We start from the raw sequence: 14,293 nt of genomic DNA, 5'->3' as shown, positions 1-14,293 counted from the left end.
TTCTAGGTTGGAATCTCCATGTCCTGTTTTCTCCAAGACATATTTTTTTCCTTAAATGATGGGTATCTGTCATCTCCTAGTCTGATACTAATTTTAGATTAGAAATAATACTTATTGTGTTTTTTTTCTTTATACCATTGGATAAAAAAATAGCTTAGACTGTACATTGCATACTTTGGATTTAGTGGTCTAAGACCATGTTACTTTGTATATATTCCTGTTGGTTATAAGCCTTATCCCACTTATTTCTCTTTCAAACAATTAGTAAAACAATGTCTTCTATCAGTAGATAATGCAATTTATCACATAAAGCGTAACCATTGTTATAATTTTTTATTTCATAAATCAATAGTGCAAATGAAAATAAAAAACTCTGTAATGTAAAGAGAAATCTGCTTTTTGCGTCACCAGAACTGATCATTCATTTTCAAAATTCTCAATGCATAGGTAAATTCTGTATTCACTGAAGACGGATTACATTATTGAGATAGGAGATGGCAGCTGCTACTGATAAGATTCTATGTGGATGTAAGGAGGGAGGGGCTTTGTTTCTAGCTCCTCCCCCTTATTGCTATAAAGAATATGACCGTTATTACTGAAAAGATTCTATCTCGTTAATGTAATAATCTGTCTTCACTGAATACAGATTTTACCCATGAATTAAGAATTTTGAGCATGAAAGATCAGTCTTGGTGGAGAAAGAAGCAGATGTCTCTGATACAATAGATTACAAGGTTATTTGTTTTCACATGTGCTGTTAATTTACACAGTAAAAATGAAATCAACAATTACCCTTTAAAGTAGATCTATTTGTCTGTTCTGTTGATGACCTTTTTTTTTTTTTTTGACAATATAATTTTAAACAGGTGAATAATGCGAAAGATGCACTTAGAGATTTAGAAAATATGTTGGGGTTCCCTTTAAAAGACTTTGTTCCAAACACTCGTTCTGTGAGACCAACTATGGATATTCCAAGAGATTCCTTGGCAAAGTATCTAGAAAATATCTTTGGAGAGAAATTATCAGGTTTGTGTTTTTACAAGCAATATCCAGAAATAAGAGCGACCCCCCCCCCCCCCCCCGGTGACATCCATACGACGTATGAAGGTGCCTGCTCCGATGTAAACATTCTTTTCATGGGGAAATATTTGGGATGTATTACAGGGGCTCTCTTTGTGCGACAGTTCAGTCATGGACAATCCAACCCAACTTATTATGTTCGCTTTAATGGAAGAGAACTTGTGCTGCGTAAAAAACCTCCAGGGAAATTACTGCCGGCCGCTCATGCTGTGGAGAGGGAATATAGGCAAGTATAGTCTTTTACTTGACTTATACAATGATCTGCCTCCAATTTTCCAAGTTGAAGTAATTCCGAAAATCGCCAGTGGAGGGAAATCAACTTCCTTCTGGCTGCTTTCTGCTCCACAATTATCAGTAGTCGTGACTATTTGGTGTTGGAAATGCAACGTAATAAATTCTGCTGACATACGTTAGAATATGTCTCCAAGCTCAGTTTTCTTTGTAGAATTGGTAATGGTTGATTTCTGTAATCCTGATGATGATGATTATTTGGTTATAGGATCTTGAAGGCTCTCGGAGAAGCAGGTGTTCCTGTACCAAAGGTGTTCACCCTCTGCGAAGATTCTGCGTGAGTAAATCTCACTTACAATACGTATTAAATGAGTTGTCCAGGCCTATTAGAATTTAGGCCCGTAGAAAAAAAAAAAAAAAAGGGCAGGTAGTGGCTAACAAAGGCAACTACCTGCCTGTTCTACCTGAGCTATCACCAACCGCTCCTGCCAGCGATTGGCTTAATTGAAATAAACAGAGCAGCTCTTCTTCTTTCGGACCGCTCTGTCGACTGGGCGTGACTGGCGATGTCATGCTGATTGACAGCCAGCTCCCCGCAGTTAGGCAGGCAGAGCAGAGTGGAAGAGAAGTCGTGGCTCTGTCGACATGACGTAAGCAGAAGCCGCTGAATTGCAGACAGAAGCAGTCTGACCGCTCTGTGCCAGCATAGATTGGCACAACAGACAGGTAGTTGCTAGGCCCTTAGTAAAGAAAAAAAAAATTAGTCATGGATAACCCCTTTAAGAATTATTTAGTTGTGACATGTTTGCATCAGACTTAAGTGATTTATTTTGTTGGCAGAATTATTGGAACTCCTTTCTACCTGATGGAGTGCCTCACTGGACGTATCTTTAAGGATCCTGCACTCCCAGGAATGGATGCTAAAAAGCGTCATGATATATACTCTGAAATGAACAAAGTATTGTGCAAGATTCACAGCGTAGATATCAAGGCAGCTCAGCTGGAGGATTATGGCAAACAAGGTAATTAACTCATTGTAATCTGTGTACTTATTAAAGCCTGTGAGAAACTTGAGCTGTGGATTAGATTATGATTCTTAGTGTTTTACAAAGCACGAAGAAGAGAAAAATGCAGGTAAGTCTCTGTATTCCTCATCTGTGCCTGCACCACCGGGCAAGGTTTGTGAGAATCACTGCTTCTGAATAATTGTGGCGTTACATATCCCAAAAGAATTAAAGCTGAATATGAAGGGCCTGAATTATTGGACAGAAAGTCTTTAAAATACATTGAGGACCTGCTGATTTATAGCTGTTAACCCAGATCATGGCTTCTAACACATGGACAATTTGCCCTATTCTATTTCTTCTATTAATCAACTACCTACTAAAATGTGGAGCATGTATATAGAGATCAACTTAAAACACTCTTAGTTTATGTTAGCTATTAGCTTAATAGCTCTATTCCCAGTGCAGGCTGAAAACCTAATTCTGTATGGGGCAGAGTAGGAGAAGACTGAATGCTTTATATGTTGATAGATGGATAGAGGATATAGCTAAAATAAGTTAAATGCTTTACCCGAACAGGGAATCACAAGCTGTTTGAGTGAACTCAGCTGCTAATAGAGTTGTGATTACGATAGCCCCTGGAATAATTTAAAGAGAACCTGTCAGCACACTTTACCTATGGAAGAAATATGGCTGTATAGGCATTTGTCCCCCAATAAAAATTATTTCATGAGAAATCTAGTGCGTTGGGGCTATTCAATGCACTTGCACGTTTTTTTCAACGTGTATTGACACACCCTGCATATGGCTTCTACATTAGATTTCTCATAATTGGTACAACTGATCTCACTTATCAATTTTATTGGGGGAAAAGCATCTATATTACGATATCAGTACTTCTATTTGTAAAACGTGCTGACAGGTAGCCTTTAAACACTTCTTGCATCATCACTACATGGATGCCAAAGGAGGGGCTGTGCCATTGTGATCATCTTATGGAGTATGACTGTGATTGACAACCTCTCTCCAAAACTAATGGTAACAGCAAATACTCTAAAACTGACAATTTAACTAAATCTGCAGTGCAATTAATGCAGATCATGGAGCTGTCAAAGGGAATGATCTTTAATTGTCATGACATTGCAGTTGCTTTGGCTAAATGCTTTATCCTGCCTGCCTGGGAACCAAAAGAGGTCTCCAGAGCTTACTAATATAGGTCCCTACATTTAAGGAATGCTATAGTCTATTTTACATGCACAGGTTGTAATATAATTTCACCTAGACATTTGACATTAAATTACAGTAAAAAAAAATCAACAAAAAACTCTTGCTTATGTGGTGTTTTTTTTACTATATTTTTCTCACCAAGCTTGCTTTACAATAATGCGTTCAATGTCATTGCAAACAGAGAAACCAAATAAACTGAAATCTTATTTTAAATTATTTTGTGAAGGTTTTAGAAGTTTGTGAAACTGCAAGCTTTAATTTTTGGCATATTTATGTAGTGTAAATTAATATGCTTCTGAAATAAAAAATCTGAATTCTTGAAATGTTTAAAAAAAGACAATTAGAGACATTTGTTACGGTAATGATATTACCATGACCTCATTGTGTTATATCTGTGCAACGAAGCCTCTGGTCATTATCGAATTTTATTGTTGTCCTCCGTGATAGGAGCAGAACCATAAAATTAACGGTAGTAGTGGACCCATTACTTGTCAGCTGCGCCTGATGGACCCCACTAATGTGTGATTCCAGCTGATGGGAGGAATTCTGATGTGTCAGATGGATGGACAGTATTTACCTCTCTTGTGTAGGAAGAATTTCTGATGAGACATTCTTTTTTTTATTGATTTACTATCTGAAATCTCTTGTTTGCTTTTGCAAAGGTGCATATGTTCAACGGCAAGTCCAGATCTGGACCAAGCAGTATAGATCTAGTGAGACCCATACAATCCCATCTATGGAAAGACTTATTGAATGGCTCCCACATCATCTCCCGCCCAACCAGATCACCACTGTTGTACATGGAGATTTTAGGTAATGCTTAAAATGAATGGGAATAATAACTTTAATTGGATAATTCCATCTTTGTAACAACTAACCGCTGTATTCTCTTATACGTTTCTGCTAGATTTGTTATTATATATTTTTGATTACTCTAGATTGGATAACTTAATATTCCATCCGGAGAAGGTGGAAGTTCTTGGTGTTCTGGATTGGGAGCTGTCTACTCTGGGGGATCCCTTGTCAGATCTTGCTTACAATTGTTTGCTTTATTATTTGCCACCAGACCTCCCTATTCAGAAAGGTAAGTATGGATTCCACATATATCATCATCATGTTTTTATTGTTTTGGGGTTTTTTTTTTTTTGTTTGTTTTTTTTAGTTTTTTTACTTCTGTGTAATATGTTGTATTTCTTCCTAATTGCTAATTCTAACACTCTTTTTTGCCATGGGAAAACTATGATGTTGCAATGACTTCATATTCCTCCAGTTATAGTGTGGGATGCTGGGAGGACATGATTTGTTTCCTCCCAGTATCACTCTATATGCAGATCACTATCAAGAGTGATTGTTACGGATCCGGGTGGTGGAACCTCTGTGCCGCGGTGCAAGGAGGGACCCAGAGGGGCGTAACTAAGTATCAACTCAGCCCGACCCTGGTCGTACGGCGGCTAACGACCCCGTGACCAGGGAGGGACCAGGTGCTACTCTGGGGATGACCTTGTAAGAGAGCAGGTGGCTCCCACGGGTCAGCAGACTGGGACTGACCGGTATAGCGGATGGACACAACAAGCAGGCAGAAGTCTCTGGGTTAGTTGACAGGTGGTCACGGCACGTGACGGCAGAGCAGGCTGAAGTCTCTAGGTTAGCAGACGGGTAGTCACGGCAAGTGACCGCAGGAGCCTCCAGGTAGGCTATCAGGTGGTCACGGCAAGTGACGGCCAAGCAGGCTGAAGTCTCTAGGTTAGCAGGCGGGTGGTCACGGCAAGTGACGGCAGAGCCTCCAGGTAGGCTAGCAGGTAACAGGCGAGTGCTCCTAGGTGAGCGGGCTAGCAGGCACGGCAGGTAGCAGGCAGGAAACTGGCAGGTGATTCCTGGTAAGCAGGCGGACTTGCCCATAGACAGACTGGCGGGTAGAACGGAAGACAGACTGTCGGGCTGGAGAGTAGTCAGACTGGCGGACTGGAACAGTAGCCAGGCTAGCAACTGGACCTGAGGGCTGAAGCAGAGGTAAGTATGCTGTGCATCAACTATTGCTCGGGCACCTCCAATTTGGGGGAGGTGCCTTATAAATGGGAGGTCCTCCGGCTGTTGGCCGTGGACTCCTTAGGGAGGGGAGTGGGGAGGTGAGAGGGACGGCGTCTCTGCCTGACAGGGGGCAGAGACGCCGATGCTACAGTGATCTAGTGCCAGTAAGCATTTGAGTACTTTCTAGTTTGATCTACATAAAGAGAAATGCTTGAATAACACTGATCTATCCTTCAATCATACCTTAGACCCAGAGCAATAAGTAACCAACACTAATTAAAATTATACACTGCTCAAAAAAATAAAGGGAACACTTAAACAACAGAATATAACTCCAAGTAAATCAAACTTCTGTGAAATCAAACTGTCCACTTAGGAAGCAACACTGATTGACCATCAATTTCACATGCTGTTGTGCAAATGGAATAGACAATAGATGGAAATGATTGGCAATTATCAAGACACCCTCAATAAAGGAGTGGTTCTGCAGGTGGGGACCACAGCTCCTTACCAATGCTTTCTGGCTGATGTTTTGGTCACTTTTGAATGTTGGTTGTGCTTTCACACTCATGGTAGCATGAGACGGACTCTACAACCCACAGAAGTTGCTCAGGTAGTGCAGCTCATCCAGGATGGCACATCAATGCGAGCTGTGGCAAGAAGGTTTGCTGTGTCTGTCAGCGTAGTGTCCAGAGGCTGGAGGCGCTACCAGGAGACAGGCCAGTACACTAGGAGACGTGGAGGGGGCTGTAGGAGGGCAACAACCCAGCAGCTGGACCACTACCTCTGCCCTTGTGCAAGGAGGAACAGGAGGAGCACTGCCAGAGCCCTGCAAAATGATCTCCAGCAGGCCACAAATGTGCATGTGTCTGCACAAACGGTTGGAAACCAACTCCATGAGGGTGGTATGAGGGCCCGACGTCCACAGATGGGGGTTATGTTTACAGCCCAACACCATGCAGGACGCTTGGCATTTGCCACAGAACACCAGGATTGGCAAAGTTGCCACTGGCGCCCTGTGCTCTTCACAGATGAAAGCAGGTTCACGATGAGCACATGTGACAAAGTCTGGAGGCGCCGTGGAGAGCAATCTGCTGTCTGCAACATCCTTCAGTATGACCGGTTTGGCAGTGGGTCAGTAATGGTGTGGGGTGGCATTTCTTTGGAGGGCCGCACAGCCCTCCATGTGCTAGCCAGAGGTAGTCTGACTGCCATTAGGTACCGAGATGAAATCCTCAGACCCCTTGTGAGACCATATGCTGGTGCAGTTGGCCCTGGATTCCTCCTAATGCAGGACAATGCCAGACCTCATGTGGCTGGAGTGTGTCAGCAGTTCTTGCAAGATGAAGGCATTGAAGCTATGGACTGGCCCGCTCATTCCCCAGACCTGAACTTCCATTGATGATTTTTGTGTGATTTTGTTGTCAGCTCATTCAACTTTGTACAGAACAAAGTATTCAATGAGAATATTTCATTCATTCCGATCTAGGATGTGTTATTTGAGTGTTCCCTTTATTTTTTTGAGCAGTGTATATTGCACTCTTACCCATAATAGCCCAGTCAGGTCACCAAGTAGAAATAGCAGAGCCCCAATGCACATTTCTCGCGTGGTATTAAAGCTTCCTCTGTATATATACAGAGATACTTACAGAGATATATTTTATATATATAAATACAGTACAGACCAAAAGTTTGGACACACCTTCTCATTTAAAGATTTTTCTGTATTTTCATGACTTTGAAAATTGTACATTCACACTGAAGGCATCAAAACTATGAATTAACAAAAAAGTGTGAAACAACTGAAAATATGTCTTATATTCTAGGTTTTTCAAAGTAGCCACCTTTTGCTTTGACTGCTTTGCACACTCTTGGCATTCTCTTGATGAGCTTCAAGAGGTAGTCACCAGAAATGGTTTTCACTTCCCAGGTGTGCCCTGTCAGGTTTAATAAGTGGGATTTCTTGCCTTATAAATGGGGTTGGGACCATCAGTTGTGTTGTGCAGAAGTCAGGTGGTGGATACACAGCTGATAGTCCTACTGAATAGACTGTTAGCTGCTTTTTTCTTGCCATAATACAAATTCTAAGTAAAGAAAAACGAGTGCCCATCATTACTTTAAGAAATGAAGGTCAGTCAGTCCGAAAAATTGGGCAAACTTTGAAAGTGTCCCCAAGGGCAGTTGCAAAAACCATCAAGTGCTACAAAGAAACTGGCTCACATGAGGACCACCCCAGGAAAGGAAGACCAAGAGTCACCTCTGCTTCTGAGGATAAGTTTATCCGAGTCACCAGCCTCAGAAATCGCAGGTTAACAGCAGCTCAGATTAGAAACCAGGTCAATGCCACACAGAGTTCTAGCAGCAGACACCTCTCTACAACAACTGTTAAGAGGAGACTTTGTGCAGCAGGCCTTCATGGTAAAATAGCTGCTAGGAAACCACTGCTAAGGACAGGCAACAAGCAGAAGAGACTTGTTTGGGCTAAAGAACACAAGGAATGGACATTAGTCCAGTGGAAATCTGTGCTTTGGTCTGAGGAGTCCAAATTTGAGATCTTTGGTTCCAACCACCGTGTCTTTGTGCGACGCAGAAAAGGTGAACGGATGGACTCTACATGCCTGGTTCCCACCGTGAAGCATGGAGAAGGAGGTGTGATGGTGTGGGGGTGCTTTGCTGGTGACACTGTTGGGGATTTAATCAAAATTGAAGGCATACTGAGCCAGCATGGCTACCACAGCATCTTGCAGTGGCATGCTATTCCATCCTGTTTGCGTTTAGCTGAACCATCATTTATTTTTCAACAGTACAATGACCCCAAACACACCTCCAGGCTGTGTAAGGGCTATTTGACCAAGAGGGAGAGTGATGGGGTGCTACGCCAGATGACCTGGCCTCCACAGTCACCAGACCTGAACCCAATCGAGATGGTTTGGGGTGAGCTGGACCGCAGAGTGAAGGCAAAAGGGCCAACAAGTGCTAAGCATCTCTGGGAACTCCTTCAAGATTGTTGGAAGACCATTTCCTGTGACTACCTCTTGAAGTGCATCAAGAGAATGCGAAGAGTGTGCAAAGCAGTCATCAAAAAAGGTGGCTCCTTTTGAAGAACTTAGAATATAAGACATATTTTCAGTTGTTTCACACGTTTTTGTTAAGTATATAATTCCACATGTGTTAATTCATAGTTTTGATGCCTTGAGTGTGAATGTACAATTTTCAAAGTCATGAAAATACAGAAAAATCTTTAAATGAGGTGTGTCCAAACTTTTGGTCTGTACTGTGTGTATATGTATGTGTGTATATTATGAATTTATGAAGATAGTGAAAAAAAAAATGCCCCTAATGTTAGCCTACCTGCCCCACTACCCACTGTGATAAAGTCACTGGCGGAATACTGGAAGGGAGATAAGTTTCACTGAGACTATTCGCTTCAGTGATGTGAAACATGGAAGTTTCTCCTGCACATTAGGTGCGGAGAGGGTTAATAGCCAGGACTTACAAGGGCATGTTTTACAGGTGGATGGCTAAGTGCTGGGAGAGACGCCATCCACCCTATCTCCACTCCAGGGCGTGGTTTATGGGCTATAAAGAGCCAGCCTTTTGACTCAGGAGGTAGGCGGTATCTGGAAAAACCCTGCTCCAGAGAGGAGCTCGCATGTGCTGTGTTGAACCGTGAGCAACTCACCCTGAGTGGCCGGACGCCGGCCGATATACGGACTGTGCTGCATCTTTGGTATTTTCTTGTGCCTTTATGCCGAATGGGCTGTGTTTTCTTTATGAACTCCAGGTTAGTTTATGATGTTTAATAAACCCAAAATTTAAAGAGACAATGTTACTTGTCTACCTTCGTATACAGCCAAGCAAGTCGGATTACCACACCACCTATACCATAAATAGCTCCCTTCTTGCTATAAATACTTGTTACATGGGTATCACGCACAGATGTATTACAGATGTATTAGTGCATTCATGCCATGCAAAATATTTTACCCACAATTCCATACAAATAACCATAACATTTTTTTTTACTATGCATTCCTATCTACTTTACTCACAGGTAGTTTGCATCCTTTTACAGACCCCATATACCAAGGATGTTAAACTCAAAACACAAAGGGCCAAAATGAAGAACTTGGACAAACTTGCGGGCCAACCAGTATACAGGATAATGGGCCCCACACAGTCCTCCATACAGAATAATGGGCCCCACATAGCCCTCCATACAGTATAATGGGCCCCACATAGCCCTCCATACAGAATAGTGGGGCCGACATTGTGCTCCATACGGAATAATGGGCCCCACAAAGTCCTCCATACAGAATAATGGGCCCCACATAGTCCTCCATACAGAATAATGGCTCCACATAGTCCTCCATACAGTATAATGGGCCCACATAGGGGTGGTGGTTCTGGTGTCGCGGGACAAATATAATCACCCTGAGGGCCAGATTTTGCCCACGGGCCGGAGTTGGACACATGTGCTATATACTAACTGAAGGTGGATGATAAGCTAGAATAAATATGGTCACCATTGTTCTCAGGGGTTAGAGCAATAATGTATCTGGAGAAAAGAGCACATACTGCATATGGTATCATTATAAACTGAAGAATGAGAGCACTACATTGCGCTATAAAACTTTTAGATTTGTATTTTTCTTTCTAATTTTGTCTGTACAAAACTAAAAATTTGAGGTTGTGACCTTCTAAAAGATGACGTTTTGTTGTGGACATTCAGACATTGGGCTACCTTGGTCTTGGTAGGGAAATTGTTTCTTCCAGTTACCACAATAAAAAAAATCCACTATTTATGGAATTAAATATAACATTTTCTCATTCTAGGTTTAAAAAACGCTGATCTGAAGGCATTAGGCATTCCCACTGCAGAAGAATACTTTGAGTGGTACTGCGAGAACATGGGAATCCCTAAGGTGGAGAATCGGTATTTCTACATGGCTTTTTCTTATTTCCGAATTGCAGCAATCCTGCAAGGTGTATATAAGCGGTCTCTCACAGGTACGGCACAGAAGGTAGATTACAGACATTGATTAACAGGATTTGTCTTCTCTGTTCTTAGTATTAATAGACTGAATAGTACAGAGACTGAAACAAAGTACTTATTTTCTGTTAACACACGAGTCCTATTGCCTTGCAAGAGTATACAATGTTATATAGTTGTTGAATGATAACTTTAGTAACTGATATATTCCAATGGGAATCATTATTAATCTTCTTAGACCCTTGACTTACAGTGAAGGAAATAAGTATTTGATCCTTTGCTGTTTTTGTAAGTTTGCCCACTGACCAAGACATGAACAGTCTATCATTTTAAGGGTAGGTTAATTTTAACATTGAGAGAGAGAATGTCCAAAAAAAAATCAAGAAAATCACATTGTATAAATTAGATAAATTTATTTGCATTTTGCAGCAAGAAATAAGTATTTGATCCCCTAGAAACCATTATGAGTTCTGGCTCCATCAGACCAGTTAGACGTTCCTAATCAGCTTGTTACCTGTATTAAAGACAGCTGTCTTACATAGTCACCTGTATAAAAGACTCCTGTCCACAGTCTCAATCAGTCAGACTCTAACCTCTACAACATGGGCAAGACCAAAGAGCTTTCTAAGGATGTCAGGGACAAGATCATAGACCTGCACAAAGCTGGAATGTGCTACTAAACCATAAGTAAGATGCTGGGTGAGAAGGAGACAACTGTTGGTTCAATAGTAAGAAAATGGAAGAAATTCAAAATGACTGTCAATCGACATCTATCTGGGGCACCATGCAAAAATCTCACCTCGTGGGGTATCTTTCATCATGAGGAAGGTAAGCGATCAGCCTAAAACTACACCGTGGGAACTTGTTAATGATCTCCAGGCAGCTGGGACCAGAGTCACCAAGAAAACCATTGGTAGCACATTGCGCCTTTAAAGGTTTAACTCCTTTACGACATAGGGCGTATTAGTACGTATCTGTGCCCTGGGACTTATGGACCAGATACGTATTTATACGCCCTGGCGATTTCGCCCGCACACAGGCTGTGCGGGCGCGATCGCCGCCGGGTGTCAGCTGATTGTCACAGCTGACACCCGGTGCTATGTGCTAGGAGCGGTCCCGCACCGCTCCCGGCACATTAACCCCCGCAATGCTGCGATCGCAGTCGATCGCAGCATTGCGGTGGCAAGGGGAGGTGATCGCCGATACTCACTTCCTCTTCCAGCCTCCAGCGCTGTCTGCCGTGGCTTCCAGGATGTTGCCATGACAACCCGATGTCGTCATGACAACATCCGGGTCACTAGACAGCAGGAAGATTTTTTTGGACATGCGCAGTGCATCTCCAAACTATCTTCTCCCTGTCCAGCACTGACAGCCTGCATGGCACAGGGATGGTGCTGCATTCCTGTGCCATGCAGGCGATCAGAGAAAAAAAAGTGAAAGTCCCATAGTGGGACAAAGTAAAAAAGTGTCATAAAGTGAAAAAAAAAAAAAAAAAAATATTTAAAAATAAATAAAAAAAAAAAAGGAATCCACCAAAAATAAAAATATAATGTACTCATCAATAAATATTATTATAAAAAAAAACAATAAAAGTACACATATTTGGTATCGCCGCGTCCGTAACGACCTGACCTAACCTGTCCCACTAGTTAACCCCTTCAGTGAACACGGTAAAAAAAAAAAAAAAAAACAATGCTTTATCACCATACCGCCAAACAAAAAATGGAATAACACGCGATTAAAAAGACTAATATAAATAAAAATGGTACCGCTGAAAACGTCATCTTGTCCCGCAAAAAACAAGCCGCCATACAGCTCCATCAGCCGAAAAATAAAAAAAGTTATAGCTCTCAGAATAAAGCGATGCTAAAAAATATTTTTTTCCATAAAATTGCTTTTATGTAAAAGTGCAAAACATAGAAAAACAATATAAATGTGATACCGCTGTAAACGTACTGACCCAAAGAATAAAGCTGCCTTATCAATTTTACCACACGTGGAACGGCATAAAAAAAAAAAAAAAAAAAAAAACAATTCCTGAATTGTTGGTTTTTGTTTATTCTGCCTCCCAAAAATCGGAATAGAAAGTGATCAAAAAATGTCACGTGCCTGAAAATGGCACCAATAACAACGTCAACTCATCCCGCAAAAAACAAGCCGTCACATGACTGTCTGCCAAAATCTGGAAAAATTATAGCTCTCAAAATATGGCGATGCAAAAACTAGATTTTACAAAAAATGCGTCTTTTAGTGTGTGACAGCTGTCAATCATAAAAACCCCATATGATTCTGATACCGCTGTAATCGCACCGACCCGAAGAATAAAGTTGTCTAATCACTTATACCGCACGAGGAACGGCGTAGAAAATAAACTCTCGGGTTAGGGTTGGGCTAGGGTTAGGGCTAGGTTTGGGGTTAGGGTTGTGATGGGGTTTTGATTTTTTTCAAAAGTAAGAAAAAAAGATGACGATATGGCGACTAGTGTTGAGCACAAGTGCTCGCTACTTGAGTTTGCATCGGGTGCTCTGGTAAGCATTGAGTATCGTGGGTATTTGAGTGACATGCTCGAGTCTCCGCCCCATATGCTTCGCGGCCAAAAAAACTTTGCGGGGATTGCCTGCCATGCACGAGCGATTCCCGCATGTTTTTTTTTGGGGTGTCTAATAACCGTGAAACATGAGGGGCAGGGACTCGAGCATGTCACTCGAGCACACGCAGTACATGGTGCATACCTGAGTACCCGATGCAAACTTAAGTAGCGAGCACTTGCGCTCAAGACTAATGACAACTTATTCAATATGATGACCTAATGTTATCAAATTCTGTGTCGTATCTCTGGGTTCAAAATGTTCATTATACCCCTTAATAAAATCCTTGAGGGGTATAGTTTCCAAAATGGGGTCACTTGTGGGGGAGCTCCACTGTTTAGGCACATCAGGGGCTCTCCAAACGCGACATGGTGTCCGCTAACAAATTAAATGGAAAATCGGCTCAAATTGTTAGCGGACGCCATGTTGCTTTTGGAGAGCCCCTGTGTGCCTAAACATTGGAGCTCCCCCACAAGTGACCCGATTTTGGAAACTAGACCACCCAAGGCACCTATCTAGATGCATAGTGAGCACTTGGAACCCCCAGGTGCTTCACAAATTGATTCGTAAAAATGAAAAAGTGGAAAAAAAAAAACACTTTTTAATTTTTACGGGGTCTCTTGTGGGGGAGCTCCAATGTTTAGGCACACAGGATCTCTCCAAACGCAACATGGCGTCCGCTAATTATTCAAGCAAATTTTACAATCAAAAAGTCAAATGGCGCTCCTTCCCTTCCGAGCCCTGCCGTGCGCCCAAACAGTGTTTTTTCCCCACATATGGGGTATCTGCGTGCCCAGGGGAAATTGCACAACAAATTTTGGGGTCCATTTTTTCTTGTTACCCCTGTGAAAATAAAAATAAATTTGGTCTAAAGTAACATTTTTGTGAAAAAAGTTAAATGTTCATTTTTTTTCCACATTCCAAAAATTCCTGTGAAGCACCTGAAGGATTAATAAAGTTCTTGAATGTGGTTTTGAGCACCTTGCAGTTTTTAGAATGGTGTCACTTTTGGGTATTTTCTGTCATAAAGACCTCTCAAAGTGACTTCAAATGTGATGTGGTCCATAAAAAATGGTTTTGTAAATTTTGTTGGAAAAATGAGAAATCGCTGGTCAACTTTTAACCCTTATAGCTCCCTAACA

General features: G+C 41.8%; 1 protein-coding gene across 3 annotated transcripts in view; it reads left to right on the top strand.

The window, feature by feature from the left end:
- The window catches only part of ACAD10 (acyl-CoA dehydrogenase family member 10), an 85,155-nt gene that overhangs the window by 14,674 nt on the left and 56,188 nt on the right, over nucleotides 1-14,293 (top strand). For all 3 annotated transcript variants that reach the window (XM_073676323.1, XM_073676321.1, XM_073676322.1), the window contains 7 exons: nucleotides 867-1,026; nucleotides 1,165-1,306; nucleotides 1,580-1,648; nucleotides 2,152-2,333; nucleotides 4,205-4,355; nucleotides 4,481-4,626; nucleotides 10,407-10,580. In XM_073676323.1, the coding sequence (XP_073532424.1) occupies nucleotides 867-1,026; nucleotides 1,165-1,306; nucleotides 1,580-1,648; nucleotides 2,152-2,333; nucleotides 4,205-4,355; nucleotides 4,481-4,626; nucleotides 10,407-10,580 (1,024 nt within the window). The remainder of the gene's footprint in view (nucleotides 1-866; nucleotides 1,027-1,164; nucleotides 1,307-1,579; nucleotides 1,649-2,151; nucleotides 2,334-4,204; nucleotides 4,356-4,480; nucleotides 4,627-10,406; nucleotides 10,581-14,293) is intronic.

The sequence above is a fragment of the Phyllobates terribilis genome, unplaced genomic scaffold (genome assembly GCF_046119375.1).
Source record: "Phyllobates terribilis strain yellow unplaced genomic scaffold, ASM4611937v1 Scaffold_1__5_contigs__length_1240528914, whole genome shotgun sequence".
In the NCBI taxonomy this organism is placed as follows: Eukaryota; Metazoa; Chordata; class Amphibia; order Anura; family Dendrobatidae; genus Phyllobates; species Phyllobates terribilis.
This window is presented reverse-complemented; position numbering and strand designations above follow the sequence as displayed.